Raw genomic sequence first — 27108 nt, forward strand, 5'->3', positions numbered from 1 at the left:
GGGAGATGAAGGAACTTTCGTCGATAATGTATCCTCAGTAGTGATTTCTGTTATGGGAGATGAAGGAACTTTCGTCGATAATGTATCCTCAGTAGTGATTTCTGTCGCTGGAGATGAAGGAACTTTCGTCGATAATGTATCCTCATAGTGATTTCTGTCGCGGGAGATGAAGGAGCTTTCGTCGATAATGTGTCCTCAACGGTAATTTGTGTCACGGAAGATAGAGGAAATGTCGGTATTTTCTCAGCGGTAATTTCTATCGCGGGAAATGAAGGAAACGTCTCAGTGGTAATTTCTGTTGCTGGAAATGAAGAGACTTTCGTTGTCATTTTGCCCACAGTGTTATTCTTTACAGCTGATAATGAAACGGATCCCTCCGTCATTTCTCTGGACGTATTTGTTTCTTTCACAGAAAGCGGAGGAGCTGTTATCTTGGTTTTTCCAATTTTTATATTTTCCGTTAGGAAATTCGAGGTAAACTCGCTTGTTGTTTTGTTCGTGATATCAGCTTCATCCTTTTGTGTTAAAATACTTTCCAACTTGGTCTCCACTGTAGCACCAGTTTTAATCACATAATCGTCTGGGTATGTCTCTGATTTGTCAGTTTTGTTTTTTTTTGCCAGATGAGAAATCAGAGTAGTGCCAAAAAGGCATAAGCCATCTTTTGATTCAGTTCGGTTTTTACATATCAATCCTGAGGAACATTGATCGTCTGTTGAACAGGAATCTCCTAAACATATTTGCAGGTAATTTTAGCATTCTCTAGTCAGAACTTAAATAATTTATTTTTGGAAAGTTTGACATATTATCCAATTTGCAGAAATATTGTTGTGAAAAATTCGAAATGTTAATCAACCTCATGAATTGGCATACAATTTTTCAGAATGGTGTTGTCAGTACAAAAGTCTCACCAAGGTTACCACGTGACATACAGTACCCATGCCAGCAAAATTTCCCATCTGTACAATCTCGATTGGACTTGCATTCTGCAAATGTTCACAATAGTATTTAATAATAGATAATTTTTATATAAATCACAATTACTATAATACTTGGGAGTGAATTTTCGCTCTTTCAATTTTCTCAGCATATTACGCTGACGACTTATTATGATTTATTTTCATGCATGGTTGTTGTATTCGGCAATAATTATATGCCTTACCATCAGTGTTCCTAATAAAAATATTTACTGGTGGTTCCACAGCGATATTTATCACTCGGGGTGGCGATTGTATCAACGTTAGCAAAAATTTTCGGTTTTTCTGGCAAGTATGTTGATTACATGCTGAAAAGCTGTAATGTTCTAAAATAAGGTTTTAAAACCGGAAAGGAAGTGGTTGTGAATGAGATATAAATGTATAAAGAAAAAGTTATGGTTTCATTCTGCTGAGAAAACTCCTGCTGTGAAAAGTGATTGGAGAAGTACCTGTCCTATTCACAACTTTTGGTTGCAGATTTTTACTTCCTGATTCAATAACTTTCGGACCTGAAGAAACTTTAAATGGGTGAATTTTAAAAAATTGAAAAATTTTTAGCAACTGTTCAAGGGACAGCAGTAAGATACTGAAATTTTATTCGTTTAATATTATTTTTAAAGCGTCCTAGCTTTGAATATTTCCAGGAATTACAGTTTATAAAATCCATACCTCTTTATACACTATCTTATAATTGAATTAGGATGACATTTTTTTTCCATTAATTAAGAACAGTGTTTATGAATTTGATCTTGATTACTTCTGTTGACTAACTGTTTGATTAGGTAACCTCAGCTTGTAGCTTGATTAAAAGACAAGCGTTGCTTGATAAAAAGGGCAATAAAATATGTCTTCTTGGGATAGTTTTTTGATTGGAATATGGTCACTGGAATCTTCAATAATGAAAAGCTTGTGATTCGATAACTATCATCCAGCAGAATCGCATTCGGCAAGTGCCGTCAATTCAGAATTCTCGTAATATACAATTCCAATCGTGAGAATCAATTAGTGAGGGTGAGATACATCTTTACCTGCCAACACGACGATGACGAAGCCAGTAGGAAATCTAGAAAATTTCTACGTATTGTTCAGGTTCCGGCTTAGAATGATGGTAGAACAACGCATCATCTTGCTGCTGCAGTACACTTTCTTTCACGTATCATCGCTTACAGTTGCCTCACAACATTTTGTGTTGTTCTGCTTCCTTTGTTGTGACTACGTCAACTTAATCATCCAACTTTTGGGTATTGAAATTTTGTTGTGACACTTTATTGCTAATGATTATTAAGATGATGCCTTCCTTTTGCACCGATTTCTCCAGCATGAGAAACTTTATTACAATATCAATATTCTGATAATTATATCATTATCTTTGGAAAATTTCTATCTCATTTTATTATATATCTGAATACAAACTGTTGGAAAGAGTAGCACAGAATTATACTTATGTTAAAAAAAAGATCATTAAATCTGTACTGTAATTGCTTATTAATACAGCTAAAATAATCATAAACGACAATAATTATAGCAAAAATACAACAAAGTCCCAGAACAACGAGTTGCTCGAAACATTAAATGCATGTCGGAATTGTTTTAAGATTTTAAAAGACTTTCAATGACCAAGGGAAAAGATGAAATTTGACTTTTTTTGGTATTTGTAGATTCTCTGAATGCATTTTATAATGTTAAAATGGATATGTTATTGATTAGAGTAATTAGCCAAGTAGAACTTACGTGCCCAAGCAGTCGAATTGGCAAACAGTAACATTAGCACTAGCAAATTCATTTTTTCCATGCCTCAACTTTGAAGAAATAATGGTTGTCTGGAGGAAAGGGCTTTTTGTAAGCAATTTTTTGCTTACAAAAAAGGAAGACATTTTGCCGAAGAAAGCAAAATATCACAGTGTATCATCAACCGGAAACAACATTTTCGAAAAGATAGCAACATTTTTGCGCTGAAATATCGCGCATTTATTGTAAAGAAAAAGTTAAAAAAAAAGAAGAGCAGTGATTTGTATAAAATTCTTTTTTCCATGGAATATGGAAACAAAGAAGTCTAATATTTTAAAAGTAATTGATCGTGCAATACTTAGGAAATTGCGCCACCTATCTTTGTTTATTTTGCTTGCTTTTTTTTTTCTGGAAAAATGTAGACCTGACTCATAGCAAAATGTTACTAAACAAGGTTTGAAAAAACATCCTTTTTTTTTAGCTGTAATACGAAAATAGCTTCTGCACTTTAATAATATGCAAAGTGACTATCCACATATAACAAAGAATAATGCTGAGAGAACGGATGAGATATGGAGCTAGAAAGTTCTGGTGAAGTCGTGAGTGTCACTTTGAAAATCACCGAGACTTTTGTAACTATGACTCTTTCCAAGTTTTCGTTTCAGTATCCTTCATGGTTACTTCTTTTTAATGGTAAACCCATAATGTTTGATTGGCAGTATATATCTGACATCGCTATGAACTGAAAGAAATTTAAAATCTGTACACTGTCGAACTTGGATAAGGTACAACGGTACTTTCTGAAAGATGGATGTGCAGTCTCTCAAGTGCTTCCTCTACGGTCCTTACTTAGTAGAATTGCCTTCCAGGAAAATCGACTTGTCAATAATAATGTGTGCCAATGAGACCAATGACAGCAGAGGCATGCAAAGACTTATACAAACATACACTCACGTCCATATCCATCTCTAAATGGAATAACAACCTTTTATTGAAATGAATGTTAGCAGTTCCGTATACGTTGTATGTCATATCTTTGGATATTGTGCCCTTCAGTTTATAAGCTTTTTCAAGCGATTACTTTAGAGCACCAATATCTTTTTCTGCTGATGATGTTATTGCTGTTCATGAAAATTACATCCATACTTAACAGCAACCCTTCAATCTTTTACCCAAATCTTCTTCCAAATTTAGAAGTTCTTTTAGGATATGTTGTTCTCAGAAGTGAAATATTTGTTCAGCCTTAAATCTGCAAACTTTTTACATACTAAAGTTACTTGCAATACAAATCAGGATTACTGCCGACATATGGTGCATACTAAATGTCGATAATGACTCTGTATTATTTTTATTATTGATATATGCTGTAAAAAATATTCTATGAATCAAAAAAAAATAAAATCGCGTACTCACCTATCTCTCACACTTTCGTTCATTTATCCATTACGTGGTCTGTACACGGAGAAATTTCCTCTTCTTTATCACACTAACTTTCGTATTGTTATGATTGATTATTGAGTGCTATAATTAAAGTTGTTATTAAATTAGTGCAGTGATAAATTGTGAATAAAACTTATGGAAGCTTTTTTCGAGGCATTAGATAAACGAAGCGTGGAACTGGCTGGTGATTCAATTAATGAGCAGATTCCCCTCCTACTGCAATTTCATTTTCTACTTTATCTTCCGTTACATATTTCCCTTATTTATACTGAACGCTCCCTGAAGTATTGGAGAGTAAGAAGGTTTTATTTGGACCAATGAAGCAACAAATACTTTTATTTTTTTCTGCATGTTCATATTTAACAGGGTATGCGCCTTTGGAAATTTCATCAAATCCGTTTCCTAACTTATACCCGCTAAGTTTCAAGTCATTAAACCGAAATTCTTGTCTCCTTTTTTTTCTTTCTTCTCTTTCCCTTAATTCCGTCATGCTGATTGAAATTGTATGCAAATGAATGACTTTTTTTCCAATACTTTAATGGCTTCTTCACTTGATCTAATGTGTCTTTCCTGGAAATTTTCATTTAGATCATTTCTATGTTTGTGAGTTAGCTTTTGCTTGATATGATACTTCGAAGATAAATTTTCAGGTCAGAATGCACTCACCATTTTTGAGATGATACCATAAATGATTATGTTGAATCTTCAGACATTTAATATTCGCATCGGTCGCGTTCGAGATATTTAATAATGGAAGAGTTAGATTGACTACCTTATGTAATCCATGAATGTTTAATTATTGCTCTTTCCCTTTATCATGACATAAAAGTAAACGAAAATTGCAAAACTAGAACGCATTAAAAGTACAATGGTAGAAGCTGCGGGACGAACATTTTTTGAGTGCATCTATGCAAGACATTTTAAAGTAATTTCAATATTTAGGCATATGAAACATGTTCGAAGAAGTGCATTTCTTGATGATGTTGGCTTCTCACAACGGCCAATTGCTCATGGACAACAAAGACTTTCAAAACGTCTTTCACAGGCAACCTTGCTTTCTGTCAACTTTTCTATCATATTAATATTAAATTTCTTTATTGCATCATATTTAGTTTTTTCGAACATCATTTGCTGGTATCTACAGTACATACTTTTTGCGCAGAATTTATTGCCCAATGGAAGTGGATTATTTTCTCGACATGCAAGTAGTATAAGTCCCATCGTAGTATGGCCTATCTGAATCTTTTTATTATTTTAATAATCTAGGCCTTTTTATTGTCCTTCTTTTACTCGAGATAAGATATGCAGATGAGATTCTGTTCAGGTTGTGATCGCAGCAAGATGTACGGATCCGCTGTTGTGGACTTTTGGTTCATTTCTTGGACTTTTTGTTAGCGCTTTACAATCAATACCACTGGCAACAAATGGATGGGTATACGTTACTGAACCGCGACCATACAATAAAACAAATGAAAATGGAGATTTGATGGTGCATATATCATTCTTATGAAGTTTTGAACTCATGTCTAACATCGCATTGTTTGAAACTTAACTTTATTTTTATTTACGTCCTTTTTCAACCTTCATTTTAACCAAAATCTTTTATCTTACCATAACTCCTCATCTTTTTTTCAAAATATAATTTCAAAAAAATCACTATGCTGTCACTTTTTTCAGGATACTATTTTTCTCTACAATGCAGGTTATTTTGTAATGTGTCGTGAGCACAAAGGAGAAGAGAGCACGGCTGCTGAAGATGTTCGATCATACTTATCAAGTAGAATCGAATTTACTTCCTTCCATTCAAGACTGAAAAAAGTCATTCGAAATTGCTTTTCTACAGCATTCGCAACTTAGTACCGTTATAAATCTATCGTGCCCCTATCAAGAATTTATTTGAACATATAAATTGTTTGGCTGTATCACTTTTAGTGCTGTGGCTTTCACGGTATTTGATGTATATTGTCTGACAGCAAGAAAAAGTGTTTGTCACTTGAGAATTACACCCATTTTCAAACAATTCATTTTGAATTTCGCGTAGCTTTCAACTTTGCAAGAGATCCCAAAACTCTCATGCTTCCTTACAGATGATAACTTGAGAGTAATCATAACTTGGGATCGGCCCGATATCTTCACTTTTAAGAGAATTTTTCAAATGATGTAACGCCTTCATTACTTGCTGTTTCTTGTTTGCTCATTTTCAGCTGAAGAAGCGGCATATCAGTGTTATTGGAACCCAATCCTTACTGGAAAAGATCTAACGGAATTTAGTTCTGCAACACTCGCTATTGAAGGTACACTTTAACCCATCGTTAATTAGCTAATTTTGGCTCATATACTGCATGCATGATTCTAACTACATTTATATCGTCCACAACTGTCATTTTTTTACGAAATATCTGCATAGAATACTTTCAGGGCGTCTCGCATTGCCTACCTCAATGCATATTATTGGTGTCACCATCTGTTACATGGCATTTTATTTCGGTCTCATTGGTCATATAAAACGCAGCTCAAAAACACTTCTTGCCGCAATAATGTACATTTTCGGAGGTAAATTTCGTCATCTCCCAACAAAATGAATCAGTTTCAATGCACGCCATAAATTTTAAACTGAAACTAAAACATTTTCAGGCCTTGTCGTCCTGGTTGGTGTCCTACAGTTCGTTTGCGTTGTTGACGATGAGTTAGCGCCACGAATGAAACCGAATGCAGCTGGCGAACCATCTAAATTTAGTTTTGTATACGGTAACTTGTTTGTCTCTTTTTTACTTACTGCTCATGTTTTATTTGAGTATCTATCGTAGGTTAAGAAGGTAAAAAGGTACGTACGGTGTATTAGTGTGTGCACATCTATGCACACATTTTTAACAGGTGTGTACTTATATTTAAACAAGTAATAAAAAAGCTCTAATCGCTTATCCTATCATTTTCAGGGTATTCATTCTTCTTTACTTCGTTATCTTTTCTACCACTACAAATGTGTGCCTGTTGTCATGCATTTCTTTATTTCCGACGCTTTCCAACTGCACTTGACAAAATGAAAATCGTACCAGGTCTTGAAGCGCAATGTTAGTTTTCCGCGGTATCTTTCACAAAAAATTATGAATGGCTAATAATTAGTTAATTATAAACAGTGTAGCAAGGGAAAGGTCAACCGTACAAAAAACTTATATGAAACAAAGAAAACTTATATTATTTTGTTCTTTTACACAATAGCTTACAAACATTATGATAACTTTAATTTTCAGGCTAAGAAAATTATGACTGAAATATGTATTAACAGGAGGTAATTAATTAATACGCATGTTGCAGTGAGGCGTATCCAAGTAATAATGGCGTTAGATTCGCCGCCACCTGAAACACTTCAGAAAGCACCCATATGCGCAATCGTGTATTCCAACCAACCAACTAGTCGGAAATCATCACGTTATAATCTTAATTCACCGCTTCTGATCCATTCACCAGTTGTATTGCCTCCATCATTCCCAGAATCATTATCAACAACAACTGTACGTAATTCAATAAATCATTAGCGGTCGTAATGCGCATAATCAGCATTTCATCAGTTCTCTGCAAACATTTAACAATAATTGAAGATGGATTCGAATTGTTATGCTGATAATTTTTGTAACTGAATCCGCTCTCTGCATAGTAGAAAACAGTTTGGGTTGCGTTTCTGCGAGAATAAAGTTATCGGAATGAAATATGACTCGTTGATTAGAAAAACTGAAGGAATAAGTAAGGTCAGGTAACCCTGACATGAAGACAAGCAGGTGCATAATGTTTGAGCCATACAAAATAGTATGCTTAAGAAATGATTTGTTGAAATCAGTATTTGACAGCTTGCCTAGTGCTGCTGTCAGAATGTCATCGTCACAATTCTTTCCAACTGTCAAAAAGAGTTTGACAATAAAATGATCTGAATCTTATTTTGAGCTTTAGACCAATTCTGGCCGAAATTGTTTTTTTCAACTGGTTAAGTTTGATTGCTCAAAATAGTTTTCGCTGTCTTTGCGATGCTGATGTCCAGAAACAACTTTTACAAGTAAATTATCAACCATAGGAGTTACTCCTTAGTAACTACTAGATCTTTTTACCAAAGTAAAATTACAAAAGTGCTTTAATGACATTGTCTTTTTTTTTCAAAATTTCATCCTTCGTTCATCTCTTAGCTTCATTTAAAACATTAAATAGATGATGTGCTTCCAAAATATTCGTAAAATATTTCTTTGCTGAGCAATTTACTTGGTGGTTTGGATTTTGCATCATAAATAATGCATGAATGGGAAACTAACAGCGGTAGAAACAATATTATCGTCGCAATATATTGTCATTGGAGCAGTAACTGTTCGTTACACATTGCGCAGTATCGCTCAGCTGGATACTGCGCAATGTGTAAATGGTATCCAAATTTCCTAAGCTTATGCCTTATAATAAAGCTACATTCTGGATTGTCACTCTATAGCTATCTCTTAACAACCCTGGAGAACATCTTTCTAACTTGCTACGTATAAATGAATAAGGTTTCGGATATGGATTCATCACATTTATAATTTGATGTGCATAAAATTCTTTTCCATAGTTGAAAATTTGAATGAAAACGAAGAGGGAAGAGAAAAAACTAAACCACCGCTAATCCTTTTTTAATTAGTCTTTGCCTCCGTTCAAATTAACCTTCCCTTTCTCTCCCAAATTTTAAATTAAAATAGTTGTACATCATTTATGATTAAACTACTTAAATCTACTCAAATTCTGCCTCAAGTAAATGAACAGGGGTGAAATTCAAAATGGAGCAGAGAAAGTTTGCCTAAAAAAATAATTCAATAATGACCTCTTCCGAGTAACAGATGACAATAATGAACTGTTGCTGTGATTAAGTATACATCTAGGTCACCGAATTAGTATGTTGCTGAGGCTACACACCACTCTCACTTTATTATTAACAATTCTATACAGCCTCCCATCGAGTAAAAGAAGTCAAGTGGTTGTTGATGTGTTGGTGTGCATTGGTTACAACACAATGGTTATTACATTGTCCAAATAGCAGTACCAGGGTTACCCATTCACGCCCTATATAATCAGACTGAATGTTCTCGATTTATTCCTTCAACCTTGAATATTGATTCATGAATAAAGAAGAAAGACTGGCTCAGTCGCTATCGAAAATTCCAGGGTTTCGAGCATTTACACGAACGCCAGAACGCTACTTCTATTAACAGCTCATTAGACAGTAACATTAAGCAATAACAAAATTAACAGAGAAATGCTGGTTACAATACTACCACTATTATTCCCCATATCTTAACAAGAAGATTTCAAGCTTGATCGGACGTATCATTTTCACATCATAAACTGTTGGACGCATAATATGCGTCAACTTCTAACGAGGCTAATTCAAAAATGAATTGAAAGATACGGGTGGTTATGGATATAACTAAACATGCTGCAACTTTCACCACAATTAATAAATTCAACAACAACGGTTACAACACATGTTGTGATTATGTGAACCTCCTCCCTCCCTCCTCTCCCCCCCTTGGTAATAGTTACTGAAAAATTACTGTGGTGAAAACAGCAGCATGTTAAGCCGCAGCCATGATCACTCCTATCATTAGATTCATTTTTGAATTCCGTCAATTCCCCCCTCCCTATTCCCCCATATGGTCATCTAATGGCCATACTGCTTGGGGTAATGTCTAGCCAATTTTTTTCTCTGTCTACTCAAAATGCCACTGAATTCGATGAATGCCTTTTGATATGCAACAACAGCAGCAGCACCAACAGCAAGAGCAATAGCAGCCTAATCCTGGATGTGATACACCCTCTCCTGCAAGCTATCGACCCTCGTCAGCAAACGGCAATTGGTGGATAACATTTCGATTCGTGTGATTAATTGCAAATTATGACGAGCAGGCATGCAGTGTCATGCATGTACATAGGACATACACATGCATAAAATAGCACTGCTTCGTTGCCCACACCGTATGCGCGTCCTTATAGATTTTGAATGCTTATTTCCAAGACTCTGATCGAAAAGGAACGAATTAGGAGGTAAGGAAGTGAGGGAGGAGAAAGTAACAGGTTAATACTATAGCTCATGAGATCTCCAATTACACGTGAGGTCACGTTGTACCTCTTGTGCATCATTGTTGAGGATGTAACTTCAGCCACAAGGATTTCATGCTCTTCTTTCACTTCCTCCTTACTCTTTACTCTCAACAACCGCTTTGTTCCCTTTGTTCTCAAATGTATCCATCCAGTGAATCAGTACCTGCTTTCCTCCTAACAGTTCTACAATTACTGTATCCGGGTCTCACATTGCCATGTATGGCTCGCTATTGCTGAATTTGAGTTTGCATTGTGTTGTTATTGTTTGTGTTTTGTATGGTTTAGTTTAGCACTTTAATAGCAACTGCTGCTTCTCTCGTTTTACCTGGATTTTTATAAATCTCAAGAAGTGAACTGAAAGGGAAGTGACAGGAAAAACAGAGCAAATGTTGCTCTGCGTGACTTCTTCTGTCTTTTGTCAGAGTAGTAATTGTGAATACTCGTGAAAAGAATGAGTACTGAGTGGGGGCAGTCGCATTTATTTACTACCCTGTACTCCTTGTGGGAACTAGTTTTTGTGTCGCATTTTCCATCGGTCTAGTTGCACTGTTAAAATTTATGGTCTGTCTAATCTGCCATAACTCTTTAAAATTGCTAACAAAGGTGGTCGCTTAATGCTTCTTCTTCATAGGAGTTAGAAGCTTCATATCATAATGTTCCTATATGTTTGCTGCACTTACAAATAAATATTAACTATTATCAGTGCGTTCGGTTTCTGTAGGCTTAGTTCATGTTGTTTGCTGTAGAAGTAGGTGAATGTTATCAATATTGGGATGAATGTGAGTGCTGTTTTGAAAAGAAAAGAAGAGCTGGACTTGTCGGCGTAGTGAATATACTGATTTTAGTTATTATCTACGGACGGATACTGTAATACGCAAGATCAGGATTATTGCAAATGTTTTTCCTATTGTATATGACCAAGCTTTTTGGTACATCTGCTCGCTATGCGATCTGCTTCCTGTTTCACTGTCCTTTACATTTGCACCCTTAATTTTCTTCATAAGTTTTTAATTCAGTTGCTCTTTGAACCTTAGCTTAACATCGTTGAATTTGCCACCGGTCGTAGGGTAGGCAAGAGGAGAAATAGCAACCATCTGTTCAAGAAATAATGAATAAATGAACGGGCTGTGTAAAGCTGGCAGTTCAACAAATTTTTGGGATTATGGACTGGTACTCGACATTGAGTAGTGAAGTTTTTAAAAGACTCACCTACGAGTCATTTCTGTGTCACCGACAAAAATACGTTCTAAAAACTCACCGTGTCGTATAACTTAAAAAGTGAATTGAAATTATCTCATTGAAGTCACACTGAACACTGAACCTCGTACCTTCATGTGCGCTTAACATTCAGTGAATGAATAGGCCATCCAGCTTTCTTGTCGCATTGCGAAGTAACCATATTTCTCTCCCAAATATTTTTATATTCCGTATTCGTGGACTGGTTGCATATTATTGTGATGATAAGGTCAGCAACATTCTCTCCACCCGCACATTTCATCTCACGTGTTTCGAGATCATTTTCCTCTTTTTATCCTGGATATGCTGTAACAACAAAGGGGACTGCCCAAATTATAAATAATTCACATCTGTTTGGCGTACACTTTTTTTAATTCACTTTTTGTTGATTAGCTCCTCATATATGCTTAGGTACATGCCACAGACTTTCTACCGTGATTTTATCTCGTTGGTCTGTGCCAAGGTGATTACAAAATTCATGAGTATCTGTCTTAATTGTGTATTGAACAGATTTGGTTTCCGAGTGTCCAGGAAGGGAAGAGTTACATTCTATAGGAAGTATTGGAGCTCCAAAAATCATTGCATATCGTTCATTTATCTCCCTGTCCATCTTGGTCCAAGCCAAGAATTTGTTATACTTGTGCTCTTTTTCGCTATTGTGGCTTGTATTTCCAGGCTGCAAAGGAATGTGCTCTAACGCCTTCCCATCCTTTCTGCTTATTCCTGCTTTTTTGGATGATGTGTCGTCATAGACTGAAATAATATTTGGACTGATTCTGATTCATTCGACTTTGTGAGTTTTCTCAGCCTAGTGTCTATGTGTAAAAAATGTCTCATTGATTCCATGTAAGGACATTTTTTGCTTTCTTCGAACTTTGCAACTTGGCAGTTCTGCTAAATTGGATAAACTATAAGCACCATAAAGAGTAACCAATAAAATTATTCATACAGCGAAAAGCAAAGATTATGAAAGAGGACGAGGGGATGAATTATGTCCGAGAAACGGTCATCTTCAGTGAGGTGAGGCATATGGCTAACATTGATCCTCTTCTTTGGTTATCCGTCTGCACCCTTTGCCATTTAGTAAGCAGATCAATGCTTTCATAGTATTCATTTCCTACAGGACACTGCGTGTGATCTGACCCAATCAAATGGTTCTTTCAGCGCTATCGTCGATTTGAGCGACATATTTAATCCGAAATTGTGTTCTTATTGATTGTCGAGAGCAAAGTCAAGGTCAGGTCCCTTCGAGCTGGATGACTGGAATGACTGTTTAGCAGAGTTCAATGCCATCTGTCAGTTCCACTGCGAAATTGCTGACTGCTTATTGATTTGCTTCGTTGATGTGAAGAGTGTTACATGCAATATTAGGTCCATGATTTAGTAATTATTCAGATTACCAATATTCCTTTAAGTTTAATGACCATCTTTTTCACCAGCCACAGAGAAAGGAAGAGAAATGTGGATAGATGGGTATAGCTTCCTTCTATTCCCTTCATATTCTTTAAGTTTAGTTCGCTTTATTGGAGTCGTTGTGTGTTGCCGTTCATTTGAAAGTTGGAGTTAGCATTGGAAGGCAGGATAAATCGAAGGAATGTTTGGATCGTCCTGTCATCAAAGAATCTATGAACTTCTAAACTGCGATGGGAAGGAAATAGCCGATTTTTTTGTCAGGACATTTTGAAATTGGGAAAGCTTGTCCTATGGACAATCTTATGGGTCAAAAGGTCAACGCTATTTAAATAGCTGGGCAGCTCATGTCTGTACGCGCACAACATACACATACACATGGGAACGGAAACAATGATTCTGTGGTGTTGTGGTTCTCATTTGCGGATGAATGAATGGGCGGCGCTGAATGGCAAATAGGTGAGAGGTGAGTTGATGACGATTAAGGGTCATAAGTTCAGGATTGACAGAGGTCATTCGAAGATGTGGGGTGGTGTGATCCGACAGACTTATGGCTTTGTCCAGTGGCACGTTTGTCATGAGCAACTTTGCCTTCGTTGAGGGTAATTGACATCAACTTGGCTCTGCTGCTCAAGATGACAGTGTCTTTCAACTCCCCCAATTTCCTCCTAATATTTATGTGTATCTATGTTTAACCCTCAACCTCTGTCTTTCATTATAGAGTTAGGTACATAATGTAAATGCAAATCAAACTATAGCTTTAAAATGCAATTTCTCTGCACTTGGAAGACCTACATTGATGATCTTTGACGTGTGGTGTTTTACACAATGCCTCATCCAACGACATATGGCTTTTAGTGCTTATATGCTGCATCGGCGACTTTCCTCTTAGGGAGTTTTTCTGTACGTTGTCGTCTTCCCGTTTTCTACCATCAAAGCTTTGCAATAAGAACACTTCTCTAACAAAGTTCCCAAATGAGATGCTCCCAGTGTCGTTGTATTAAAATAAATGAATTGCCTGCCAACAGTCACACACATACACACTCTGTGTTCCCTGTTAAAAGATGCAAAATATCCGTTCCTCGCGAAGTTTTCCGTTTTATTCACCATTTTACGGGTTCATTAGCGGAGAATAGAGCGGTAAAAATAGATTCTATGTGTTGGGGGTTATAAATGCTACAGTAAGTAGTTCTATTGGGAATATTTATCAGACAGCTCATCACTAAACAACAGATTCATATCACGCCGTAAACTATTATGAAAGTTATTGGTATAGCTGACCTTTTTATCAGTACATGGCTTACAAGTATTTTGATTAACAGATTCTTAAAATCAAAACAGATCCTGTGGGAGCTTCCAGGCTTTGAAGCTCGAATTACCGAATCATTTACTGGATGCCGGCTTACAAATTCTTTAGTTGGATGCTCAAATAATGAAAATCAGTTTCTACATAATACATAGATGGATCATTCCTATCTAATAGAAAGGTTGGGATAAACTAAATCAATTTTAAAAACGAACTAAGTTGTTGGTGGGTCCAGCACCACAGTCTTGTCGTTTTGTACTTTTTTTCTGTTGGAAATATTTGATGAACTAACAGAAACGCGTAGAAGTTGTGGGATTTCTGAGTCAGAGATAACTGGCAAAGAAAGAAAAGTGATAAAAAATATCCAATCATTCAGAAATAAAATTAAATACAATGGTCCGAATAATGAGAAATCATGTGAAGGAAATGGAAAACTAAGAGATGAAATATGACAAGATGGTGATGTGATTGATATGAAGAACATCGAAAATGAGCATTCTTATGGAGTGATGGCGAAACAGTAGACAGCAAAACAGAGATCTAAAATACTACTCACTGATGTCAAGCGATCGTAAGAACAGAATAATCGTTCAATGGATCTCCAGAAAAATTGGATATCCAATTCTTTCTTTGCTCACGAATTAAATCGCGCACAAATTCACCCTTTAAAGCCTTTAAGCATTTACGATATGTCGCCAGCGAACGGTAGCGTACCATTTCGAATGAGGGATGATGTGGCTGATGGACAACGAACGCATCCGGTAATACAGTAAATTCGTAACTGAATCAAGTAATAAATAATACTTGAATAAGAAATGGAATTTGTGAATGTTGAAAAACATTTCAGAAAGCCTGCTAAGGGCAAGTTAAAATGAGACAGATAGAAAATAAACACACCCGGCAGCATTGAGTAACATCACATGGGACACTTTGTTCCAGCCAAAACCAACAAACCGTTGATCGTAAGGCGGTAATCCGCTACGCCTCACCACAACATATGGTTCATAATCAGCCTTCCATGAAACCTATAAATATTTGCAAACTTTGTTGAAGTAAAGCCGAAGAAGCATTAACAAACTTCGAAGCTGAACAGAACTTCAAATGATTCAATTTCCACTAAGATACCGAGTACTCTTGGTCAGCATGTCTCCAACGATCATAATCGGTAGCAGCATGACCCTGAATCCATACACTTCGCCGAAAAATCTGCATGCGTCGAGCATCTAGTTCTCTTAATAATTCATTCTTGGTAAGTGGAACAGCTGGAACTCGATTACCCGTATATTCAAAGGCTGGCACAACAAATGCTCTTTTGTTTGTTGAGTCGGTCTTAACCAACTTTTTATATAACATCGTATACAGTCCTGAAATATAGTACAGGAAGGTAGATTTCCAAAAGTTCTGAAAAGATTTCAAAAAAGGATCACTAAAAACGTTTCTGATGCAATAAGACATAGTGCATATAGTGACCAGACTGGCAAGCATGAAAATTAAATTAGCGAATGAAGGAAGGATTTGTTGAACCTATGACTAAGGAATTCCCCACTAAACCTTCGACAGATTATCATCCATTGAAGCGAGTGAGAAGCAGAAGATGCCTGTGGACATCTATATTTTGGGACTTTAAATAAGAAACACACAATGTATGGTTACAGAATTCAAAACTAAACAGTTTTACATTAATTATCTCGGAAAAAAATCACCTGGAGCTGGTGTGAAATCAACGTCAGCCAAAAAAACAAATGACGCATCGTTGCTGTTATTTAATGCAACATTTCGAAGATAGTTGATAGGGTAATATGTCTGTAAATTAAATAAAAACAAACATGAAACATTACTCGAGAAAATAAGGCCGATTTATAAAGTATCTGGGAACTAAAAGTATAATAAAACTAACGCCTTCTTTGTAAACAGCATGTAATGCAACATTAGTTCGATTAACAAGAGTATCATCAAAGAACTGAATTAGCAATGAAAGTTCAGAATCGGTAACATAAACAGCAGCTGATACAGGTCCGGTCCAATATTGCAGTAGCGCATTAAAATGCATCAAACGATCTACGCTGAATTGCGTTATCAACACAACATTCTTCGGAGCAGCCTGAACGTTTCAAATGTTTTTTTTTTTCCTATTATCACAACGGAACCAACATTGGAATTATAAGGCAATAATTCCAGAAAGCTACATGGTAGTGAAGCCATCTCACACCTAGAATAGCTGTGCCTGGATCCGATCTAACTAACATAGAGGGCGTTGAAGTGATGCAAGAAAATATTTGATCATTGTTATTACTCTCTACGAAATCGCTAATAAACCAATCGCACAACACAATTACATTATGTACCGTAAATATACAATATTTTATCAAAGTAAAAATGTCATCTTTGAGAATTTTGGAACGATGTCACATCATTTCTTTTCCTTCAGATATTCCCAAATGATGGCGTGATATTATAAATTATGCTGAATAATTTACAAGCTACTGTTGACTGAATCCAAACAGGCTTTCATAGTTATAGAGACTTACAGTGAAATTGTAGGGACGTACGTACAATAATGTTCGATATGTGATCCATCGAGCATGTCGTATCTCGCTGCATCCATCGTCGTTGTCATCATATTCAGATACTTTGTCAAGTGTTGAATGTTCTCGTTGCTAGAGAGATTATTAATTTTCATTAGTTCAAATACTTAATGTCAGGAAAACTCCGAAAGTCATAACGCGAAATTGCAGCAATAAAAAGGAGGTCCTGAGCGCCAAATCATTTTCGCAAGACGTGTTACAACAGGTCGGTTGGGAAGACGATAAAGGGCATCATTTGGTCTTTGGTCCCCTTTTGTTCACATTGATATTATAATTGTTGAATTCGTTCCTGTATTACCGAGTTTTGAGGAATAAAGGTTTAATTACCCAAGTTTGAGATTGAGAAATTCGGCGACACTTAGTAATCAGCACTGATTCAATCTTATAGTGAACGTGATAATATTTGATAAAATTTTCCTTATTTTAAAAAAAGATATAATGGCAAAAAAGATATAATACGAATTGTGAATCCACGCATATGTAAGTGTAAGTTTATTGCTACATTTAAATATCAGGTGTGAGTGCGTTATATACATATGTATATGGGAGTGTAGAGTTATATATATATATATATATATGCATATATATATATTTTTCCAAACTTTATGTAGAAAAGAAATCGAAGCAGAAAACTAACAGAACCATAACGGCAATGGATTGTGTTAGACCGAAACATACTGCCATCTATATCCCTCACGCTGTCGTAATATCGACGAAGGAGTACTGCATAACGATTCACTATTCGCGTTTTTAAAGGTGAATTCCAGTGAACCAGCTGGTAAATGAAATGTTCATTATTATATTTATGGTCAAATAAGAATAACAAATAACTATGTTTACCTTCAAGTGAGAAATTTCCACAGCGCATAAGTTCTGTTGTGACTGGAATCCCAACTGAAAGTTCCACTCACAAGGAAGTTTCTGTACAATCCAGCGATGATCGTTTATAACAGCGTTGATTACATCCTAAATACAGTAAATGGAAAAAGAAAAACCATGTCGTGAAGTGAAATGTCAAAGGTTAGGCCAGTAATTAATTGCGGTAAGTTCGAGTTCCAATCCAAAGAGACAGAGAGCATTGATGGTTGATGTCCACAGAAAAACGACCCCAAAGCTGGTCATCCGAAATGATGGATTACTAGTAGAAGGAGGCAGTTCAAAAGAGGAAGGCTTGATGTGCTAATAATTATTGTAAGACTATACCTCTAAATATGCGACATATGAAGCATAACCTGTTTTATTAAACATGAATGACACTGTATGTGACTTATGCCGGCAACCAGGATACACTTACTTGATACAACATTAAGTAATTTAGCCAGTAGTTATGCTTGCCTGATCCGCTAGTTCAACTGGACCATATTCTTTAACATTTTTTGAAGCACTTTCTTCCCAAATATGTGACCAGCTCATGTTCCTTAGCTTTGCTAAATCCAGTAACATCACGCCACTATTAAAGCCACGTCCCTGTGATCTCATATTTATTTAAAAAAATTTTCGTGAATTTCAAAAATTTTTTCAAACAGTGACAACCAAATTTGAAAATATTCTAAAAGCTAAAGGTTTAATATTCAAAATTTTTTATTTACGAATAAATAAGTTTTTCTTCTGCTAAATTCAAAATTTTTTATTTACGAATAAATAAGTTTTTCTTCTGCTACCAGGGCGATAAAACGTACCCATGCTGGCCAAACCGTTCTTTGGGGTGTACTTCTATTGAATAAGTACCAATCAGACAAATTTTCAACTAAGCCAATAGCTTGTAAATTTGCCATCTTCGAAAAAAACGACCATAGCTGGGCAATGTCACCCATTATCAATACATCCGTATCAAGTGCGATTACCTGGAGAATGTAGAATTTTTTCCATTTTAATCACTAGGGATGTAAGAGTTGCTCGATTGCGCGGTGTAACACATCACTCAGTGGACTGAGTAATCGAATAATGACCAGAAGACTTATGATGCTATCAAATTTCCTGTTAAATCCATCAACTGATGATTAATGTTGATAAAGATATTGTCTGGCTTTGACAGCCAGCAAGCGAAAATTGTTTTTTTTTTTTATCGTAAATCAATTTTTTGAAAGCATTCCATCTTGTTTTGATACTACTAGGCCGCTTCCGTTATCATGCAGGAATCTGTATACATGAAGTTCTGCGGGAGTCAGCTTTAAATGTATTCAATTTCAACAAAGAAAAATTACGACCAAGTTCTTTAATGTTAAGTTGAAACGGTACCTTATCGACATCGGCAGGCAAAATGTCGTTTAAAATAAGCTTCAGAAGACCATATCTGCCAGAATAATGTCGATTCGGAATCCACGAAAAGCGATCCAAATACTGCGAGGCATTATAAAATGTCACTTTTACTGCAACATGTCCGCTGCAGAAGCTATTCTTAATTGTTCAGTCGAAGTCACGGAAGTTTAATGAAATGTTCAGGAGTGAAGACTTGTAAAATATGTCGTGGCTAAAGACATTTGCCTAGTCTAAATTTATAAGGACTCGATGGAAATGATGATTTATAGCTTCGCAGCAAACACTGGAATGAAACAAATTTATGAAAGCTAATAAATTACCGGCTGGTAATCGCCATGTGCTAAACAGTAACGATATAATGCTCATGGTAATGTCATCCACAAGTAAATGCAAAACGATGGCCTGCTGACGATAACGGAGGATACTTTTGATAAGCGTCGATAAAGGATAGCTCAACTGAACGGCTCCACACACCACCAATGCCAAATGTAAGACCTAAAATCGCCATTAACCTCTAAAATTGATTCGTTTTTTAAACTTCGAATAATTATAATATATAAAATAGAACCTGACAGTGTTGCGAGCGATGTTCATTGTCACTTCTATTCCTCTCCCCATTTGTTAATGCCACAAATTGCTCGAATAAATTAGTGTTTCTTTTATGTATGTGCAAATGATATGATACTATAATATATTCATCAATTTCATAGAGCTTTCAAAAAGGATTCTTTCAAATGTATCTTTTGATCAAACAATCAATTTACTTGTCGATCTGTCAATTAAATACTGTTTTGCATTAAACTATTAAAAACATAAAATTACCAAACAAACCTTCAGTAAAAACCGATAAATAAAAGATAACAAGCACGGCTACCACCAAAACCCATATGCAATAAGCATTCATGCGCTTTTTCCTTTTCTTCATTCCTTCCTGAAAACAAAATTTGACTGCAAGTTAACAATGATTTATCGTAGTATCATTGCAAATCCTCAGTCTCGTAATATTATTGCAAATTCTCTCAAAAATATTCGTAAATTTCAGCAAATCAATTTGTTTAATGGAGAAAAATTATAGCAGCACCACAAATCGGATTAGTTAATTGACAGCTAGCAATTCAAACTGACACTTTTTTTATGGCCATGGAACAGTAGGAAAGGTACTGATATTTGAATAAATGAATGAATTTAAGTACTGCAGTTTATATTTCTTGAGTTTGCACAATAATTAAAAAACAGTTCAACGTCATAACAATTATCATCACAACACAGCGACTTGAAAAAAGTGACTCATGATGCTAACGTTATCCGACCACTGGTTAAAGTGTTGCTGATGCAGCTCATCTGATTTCTGCGCAAGATTTATTTGTGCCTTCTTAGCTTGCACAGTGCTTCTAAAATACTTCTCGCAACAGTTCCTCATATTATCACTTCCTACATCACTATGAGAATTAAAATGAATTGTAATGTCTTTTCCCATACTCTATCATGAAGCCTAGCCTTGAAAGTAACTTCTATGACCTATGGATTTGAATAAGCAGAATAATAATGTCACCAGAACAAACGATTAAAACAGAAATTTTCAATTTAATCTATCACTCACTGTTTTATTCTTCTGCGTCCTGCATAAAGCAGAAGGGATTCAGAGTATTACACGGTGTACTAATCGTTATCGTTGTTTCCATTATTTATATTAGAGTTCAGCGTTAAACATCGAGGAAAATAAATGTTGGCAAGTTATACCAGATTCCTAATAAAGGTTGCTTACCGGATTCATCACAGTACCGACTTGCAATGCACCAAAAAAGCCTTTGTACTGACTGGTTAACAAGCGGCTTTAGTACAGTACGAGGTCAGTAATGCAATGAATATTGTGATGGAACGGAAACCGGATCACGTCCGATTTGTGGAACAAAAAGTAAAGCGTGAAAGGAAAATTCATTATATGGTTAATAATCAGATTTGTTTAATTTGAAAGGCAACCTAATCTCCTGTGTTACATGACTATTGAAGTCAACAGTGGTTCTGCATGATCTGTTGCACATCTGTGGTGTATTTGCCGTGAATAAGAAAGTAAATCTCAGTAAAAAAAAATGCAGCAGAACGACTTTTATTGTAAACTGAAATATCACTAGTAGAACAAACATTAATGAACTAATCATTAAGGCGTAATTATTGATGATAACCTAACTTTAATTATTACTATCCATATAATGGATTACTCGCCCTCTTCCAATCCTTTTTACATCTTACATTCCACAATAAATCAAACAACATCAGGTTGCCTTACCTTGCCTTCTGTTTTCAAGAATTTGCTTTTCTAAGGGAAATCTTAGTAATATGCATATCGTAGTGATGAAAGATGGGAAGAAACTGACTCTTTGTTTTTTTTTTTGTTAATGAAAGATTACGAATGATCACTTATCGATAGTAGTCTATGCACGAAAATGACACAACAATGTTCTTATCAAATTGGCTGATATTAGTAATTGTTATTTTGGGAGATGCAAGATACGGATCAACGGGGAAGGAATTCGGAAGGATTCCCAGTCCGCTTCAATTTGCAAAGTTAGAAACATTTTTTCTTAATAACAAAACAACCATTTGCAAGAAAAGTGTTGGGATGAGTCATTCAGAGTTTTGGCGTATCCTTCAATTTCAAGCAAAAATTCACTTAGTCCCGCGTTGTTCCATAAGCTATTCTCTTTTAGACAAATTATATGATCTGCTACATCACTCAACATATTCCCCTTCCAATTTTGCTGAATTTTTCAAATAAGTGCTGTTTATTCGTTATATTCATCAATCAGTTCATTCATTTATCGATTTATTCTTATTTGAAAAAACTAGTCAGTGAAAAAGCTTTCCAAATCAAGCATGCAACTGAAAACATTTATTACTTTGTTGAGTGTCGAATAAAATATGCAGGTAATACAGTGTATGCTAAATATGCTTCAATAAGCCACCTAAAAGAGTGCCTGCCACAAAGAGAATGAGAATAAAGCGAAAGCTGTGCGACATGAGAAACGAAATGCTGTTTTCTTGAGTATTGAATTCTGTCTTCAGGCGACATAAATGCAAACATTACTTGGATGTAAGGAATGCGGCATATCCTAGTCAAGCACTCTCCACCAAACCGAAAGTTCGATTAGTTTCAAAATTCATTCCGCCAGTGATTTTCCCTCCAATTGCATAACTGTAATGACCAATAGTTTAACCTATTCATTGATCACTTTCCGGTAGTGACCGGTGTTGACAAATACTCCTATAAAGATCGGCATATGATATATAAACACTGAAAAAAAAAGGAAGAGAAGGGAAGGGGAAATATCACATGGTCAAAAACATGCTTTACAATTCATCCAGTAGCAAATCGAGAGAGTGTGCAAAACGAAAAGCAGCATTAGTAGCAGGAGTAAAGAGAGGAGGAAGCATGATGGGAATGAATAGAGCAAGGAAACAAGGACACTCCCACCGCATTAAATTCATCATGGATTTACTGATGACCCATAAATAAAGAGACAGCATGGATCGATCGTTGATGACAGTGTCTAGCGTTCATGTCTCTTTAATGGTTTTTTTTTTTTGAACTTCCTTCTTTTTCATATGATACCGAATGATCGAATGACCAATTTACGTCTCATTGTTATTGTCTTCTTTGCCTTTAGTTTCCGATCTTGAAACCGACCACAAACTTCGACCATGGCTAATCAAACAATCCAGTTGATCAGATTGAATATTTACATTCTCCTTCCCTCAAATATTTCTTCATGCAACAACCAGGAGTTCACTTCTTACTCTTATCCAATTTTACTACCGGAATATCATTAAAAATTCCTAAATAATGTGAATTTTCTCATCAAAGAAGCACTTTAGACGGTTACAAAACGCATTTCCTACATGGAATTCAGTGCTGCAGTGCTTCCTAACTACCCAATTACCATGTATTTTCATTAGCATACCCATGCGACGACTATTAAACAATTCGTGGTAAGTCATCAGGAAAGCAAAATAATCAAAATTCGTTAATCAGAAAATTGTGGCACTTCAACTGCAGCAGTATCTCATCTCTTCTTTTTTCGAATACTGCAAATAACCGATGCATGAAATAGGCTTGTGTAAATTAGACTTCGAAATTATAAATTGACTGTGCATCGCTGGTAATTAGCACAAAGCGTAGAGTTGATGCCTCAGAAATTGTCATTATTAGGCTTTGATATTATTGTACTATCATATTATTTATGTTCATAAGAAAGAAAAAGGATTTGGCATTGATACATATCAGTTGTTCGAATTCAACTTCTTCATTCTTATTTGAAATGCTTCGTTAAAGAAGCGTTAAAAATACTTTAATAAGCCTAGGTAAATGCTGACAAAACATTAATTATACTGATTACTGTTCACATTAGACTTGTTTTTTCTACTATAGAGCGGACGTCACTAAGCATTGAACAAAGAAGCTTTAATGCTTTGGCCTTTCAATACTAAGTTTTAAGACAATAATAATGATAGCGATAAAGAAGATAATGTCATGACTTGTTTTGAAGGTAATCAGCAGGACAACAATTCAGTCATCAGAAAAGATGATTAACTTTTTGCTTTTTTGATTAAATATTTTGTTTAAATCGAAAATTTGATCGAATATTAGTGTGGCGATCCGATGATACTAGTATTCCATACCAACTACCAGTTTCAGCTCTTTGTTGCTGCCTTCAATTAGTTGGTCAACAGTAGAATCATTCCTGTCAAGCAACGATATAAACAACCAGTGGTAGTGGACAGAAACGGGTAATATTTCATTAGGATAGCCGTAAAACAGCGCTCAAAATTCTCATGTGTTCACAACAGCAACTCGCCATCGTCGTATTCTGCACTTACTGCTATCTAAATTTGCTATTCTCCCAAACAGTGACATAAGATGGACATTACTCTTCAAGTGGCAGTTATTATAAGTGCCGCAATTCTCGGCATTTCTGAAGCTGTTCCAAAGAAACCGTATTATTGGAGTAAGTTTGTAATCATAGTCAATATCTTCACAATCAGTAATTGAAAGTACTCTGCTTAACCATCCTTAGATTTTTGTGCGGATGATTTATAATCTTTACTTCTAGAAGGTAATTCCTACGTATATAAAAATTGCTCATTACTCGTTTTCACTTCTACTAGCAAAAAAATCTCTTCTTAACTTCCATATGTAGTTCCTGAATAAATTGCATCACCGAGAGACGCTTTTTTCAGAATTGCACTTACCTGGAAGCTAAATCAGTTGTAAGCAAAAAATGAAATAAGGTGATCGATTAGAAAATGATTTAATTATTCTGTCCTCTCCCTTCAAAAACACTTGAGCGTTATGAACTAACACAGCCAAACACTACTTGATAGGAACGCTTATTAATATCCATTTATTTCTAGCTATTCACTGACGAAATTTTTGTGAAGCAGAGGAATTATGTTATCAAAGTTTATTGAGATTCCAACTACAGATTATACAGAATAGTTATTGTGATTGAATTTTAGCAACTCGGAAACTGGAATGTGAATCCATAGCAGGTCATCGAGTGTCACGCTGTGCCTTACATAATCCAGAATCAAAAACTGAACTGAACCCTTTATGTTATGAAGAAGTTCATGAGGTTAGCAATTTTTATGAAACTGGATTTTAATACTTGATTTGTCAAAAAAGCAGGCCTTTGAAAACATATAGCGAGTTATTTCTGGCTTCCAGCATAAAGAAATATTGAATTGAATAGCTGGACAACCCTTATAACTCCAGCCATACGGACATCAAAAGAACGAAAAGATTCTTATCAGCTAAATATTTTGATAAGCGGGTTGACTTGCAGAAAACTTCACGGCAAGCATCAATAAATAGGGGTAATAGTAATGAAGCGGTGAACTTTAGATTTTCTTTACGCCACATAACAACATCTCCTTCAAAATGATCTCACTTAATTTATTCTGCCCTCCACAACAATTAATAATTTATATATTAAAAGATACAACAAATGGTTAAAAATTTATAAGATAAGGAATGAAACGAAAATTTATTGCCGCATAATGTGCGAAGAATCAGACGACACAACTGTGCTAGCAAAAGTACCCACGTGGAATCACGCTTGTAACATTTACTACAATTACATGCTCGAAAGGTTCCGTGAGGATTGGTTGGTTATTCATTGTTATTTTTTTATTGAAGGAATATCGTTGTGTGCTTCCATTAAAAAATATGTTTTTTTTTTCTTTTCTTTGTACAATCTTCATTACCCATTTGAGAGAAAATTACTAGCTTTATATTTTAGGTATCTTTGGCGTTCAGGCGATTGCCTCAATACAACTATAACATTCGAAGTGCGATGTGGTTTTGCTCGTGATTCACGAGTGTTTTATCGACAAAACCAAAAATTATTTGAATATGATGATTCAGAAGATGAGCAGAAACGAGCGAGAAATTGGCGAATTGCTTTCGCATAGATATTACATTTGTCATAAAAATAAACACGTCAGAACTTGGAATTCTGAAATTTATAAATTTTGAAAGTTTCAAGTAAAACGAAAAGATAACGGGAATGAGTATTTTCTTGTTCTCTTGGGAATATATCGCGCTGTACTTCCATACTAGTCAGTTCTACTGTCTAAACACAGTGTGTCAGATCAGGATTTGTAAGCAAAGAAATCGGTAAAAAAAGTGAATCAAAGCGATTGCATCCTAAACTCGACTAATTACTGTCTATATGCTATCTACTTTTGTGTGAAATTTGGTCTTTACCACAATCAGTAGTAACAAGCCGTAAAGTTCATCAATAATGTGCTTAAAGTGTAAAGCAGACAATTACGCTCATATGACTGTCCGCTTACTGCTACAAAGTGTTTCTTTCCTTATTGCTAAAATTTTGGCAAGCATGGCCTATAATGCTAAGTAGACCTCATTGCTTACACTCCTTTCCAGATAATTCGTATTCACTTTGGTACAAGCACCACAATAGTTTCTCCTAATTTCGATCTGTTGTTGGAGAAATAATGCTGTATTGAAAAAGAATTACTTAACCGAATATCGAGTAACCCTGGTTAAACTTGGAAAAGACTTGAAGGTCTAAGCAATTGGTCAAGCATAAATTGAAAGGTCATAATAAAACATGTAAAAATGAATCGAATCTATTATTTCCAGAACCAAGAGATCACATTACAGTGGAACATCGCAACACTGATTCTTATGCTTTTCATATTCTGACCTTTCTACTACATGAATTCCTTCCGTAGAAATAAATGTGCTTTTATGAGTAGGAATGGCATTTCACCGTAAGGTTCATATCCGTAATAAAAGCTTGCAGAATAGAGCTTTCTCCTTTCTTTGTTTGCAAAAAATATGTCGTTAAAATTGAGCAGTTGGGATTTAATAGTTTTAACGGCAAGTATTATCCACGCAACACTAGCACATTGCGACACTAGCATATTATCCACGCAACACTAGCACATTGCGACACTAGCATATTATCCACGCAACACTAGCACATTGCGACACTAGCATATTATCCACGCAACACTAGCACATTGCGACTTATGATAATGGTTTGATCGGCAGGACTAAGCTTAACTTAATTCTACTATAATATTGAGGAAAATTGTGTTTCGATTTTTTTGCAACAATTGTCGTCCATATTCCATTATCCAACAATAAAGGAGTGTCTTGGACACGCGCTTATCGTTCATGATAGATCTTTTGCTTTATCAGTATCATCATCCTCTTCTCTACCTGCTATCCCTCCACAAATTTAGCTATTCAAACGATAGCACCACTTTTTCCCACCGAATCCTCCACTTTTTTACTACATTCCATAAACTTGAAGCGTCCTTGCTTCCTTCCCGAATTCACTCATCCTGAACCACCATACCTAATCGATCGTCATTGATAAAACAAAAAAATGCCATCAACAGTGGGACCACGTTTTCATAATGGCCCACACAGTTCGGATGACACGTGAAGCGTCATTGTCTACGTATGCGTGTAAGATGCAAGCTTGTGTGTGGCTGTGTTTGGGAGAGTGTGGAGGGTTGTTGTGCT

The 27108-nt window shown here is 35.7% G+C and overlaps 5 protein-coding genes across 5 annotated transcripts; 2 read left to right on the top strand and 3 right to left on the bottom strand.

The window, feature by feature from the left end:
• Positions 1-50: 50 nt before the first annotated feature.
• LOAG_02211 (hypothetical protein) lies at positions 51-930 on the bottom strand (the record flags this gene model as incomplete). Its single annotated transcript, XM_003137749.1, has 2 exons — positions 51-730; positions 912-930. The coding sequence occupies 2 exons, from the start codon at positions 928-930 to the stop codon at positions 51-53; spliced, it is 699 nt and encodes a 232-aa protein (XP_003137797.1).
• Positions 931-5013: 4083 nt separating this feature from the next.
• On the top strand, positions 5014-7681 carry LOAG_02212 (hypothetical protein; the record flags this gene model as incomplete). The annotated part of the gene is made up of 8 exons (XM_003137750.1): positions 5014-5070; positions 5470-5634; positions 5823-5922; positions 6350-6439; positions 6564-6698; positions 6780-6893; positions 7082-7216; positions 7461-7681. The coding sequence occupies 8 exons, from the start codon at positions 5014-5016 to the stop codon at positions 7679-7681; spliced, it is 1017 nt and encodes a 338-aa protein (XP_003137798.1).
• Positions 7682-11889: 4208 nt separating this feature from the next.
• LOAG_02213 (hypothetical protein) lies at positions 11890-12606 on the bottom strand (the record flags this gene model as incomplete). The annotated part of the gene is made up of 2 exons (XM_003137751.1): positions 11890-12245; positions 12531-12606. 2 exons carry the CDS (start codon positions 12604-12606, stop codon positions 11890-11892), a joined length of 432 nt encoding a protein of 143 aa, XP_003137799.1.
• Positions 12607-14606: 2000 nt separating this feature from the next.
• Positions 14607-22237, bottom strand: LOAG_02214 (glycosyl transferase family 8 protein). Its single transcript, XM_020445949.1, has 15 exons — positions 22138-22237; positions 19884-19983; positions 19621-19736; positions 19373-19547; positions 19032-19162; positions 18473-18637; positions 18129-18260; positions 17634-17759; positions 17431-17568; positions 16737-16865; positions 16106-16309; positions 15912-16011; positions 15334-15572; positions 15106-15233; positions 14607-14989 (listed from the first exon to the last, which is right to left on the bottom strand). The coding sequence occupies exons 2-15, from the start codon at positions 19975-19977 to the stop codon at positions 14770-14772; spliced, it is 2097 nt and encodes a 698-aa protein (XP_020303650.1). The 5' UTR covers positions 19978-19983; positions 22138-22237; the 3' UTR covers positions 14607-14769.
• A 1498-nt stretch (positions 22238-23735) lies between these two features.
• Positions 23736-25549, top strand: LOAG_02215 (hypothetical protein). Its single transcript, XM_003137753.2, has 4 exons — positions 23736-24055; positions 24567-24682; positions 25074-25213; positions 25349-25549. Exons 1-4 carry the CDS (start codon positions 23968-23970, stop codon positions 25518-25520), a joined length of 516 nt encoding a protein of 171 aa, XP_003137801.1. The 5' UTR covers positions 23736-23967; the 3' UTR covers positions 25521-25549.
• The last annotated feature ends 1559 nt before the right edge of the window (positions 25550-27108 follow it).

Source organism: Loa loa, assembly GCF_000183805.2.
Source record: "Loa loa unplaced genomic scaffold supercont3.102, whole genome shotgun sequence".
NCBI lineage: Eukaryota > Metazoa > Nematoda > Chromadorea > Rhabditida > Onchocercidae > Loa > Loa loa.

What these genes read in the sequence shown, in the direction of transcription:
- LOAG_02214 (XM_020445949.1), bottom strand. Translation starts at nt 19,977, where the DNA reads ATGAAGAAAAGGAAAAAGCGCATGAATGCTTATTGCATATGGGTTTTG. An exon ending in TTTATCGGTTTTTACTGAAG is followed by an intron (nt 19,737 to 19,883) that starts GTTTGTTTGGTA and finishes AATATATTATAG; the next exon opens with TATCATATCATTTGCACATA. An exon ending in ATCGCTCGCAACACTGTCAG is followed by an intron (nt 19,548 to 19,620) that starts GTTCTATTTTAT and finishes TGGCGATTTTAG; the next exon opens with GTCTTACATTTGGCATTGGT.
- LOAG_02215 (XM_003137753.2), top strand. Translation starts at nt 23,968, where the DNA reads ATGGACATTACTCTTCAAGTGGCAGTTATTATAAGTGCCGCAATTCTC. An exon ending in AAAGAAACCGTATTATTGGA is followed by an intron (nt 24,056 to 24,566) that starts GTAAGTTTGTAA and finishes ATTGAATTTTAG; the next exon opens with CAACTCGGAAACTGGAATGT. An exon ending in GAAAGGTTCCGTGAGGATTG is followed by an intron (nt 25,214 to 25,348) that starts GTTGGTTATTCA and finishes TTTATATTTTAG; the next exon opens with GTATCTTTGGCGTTCAGGCG.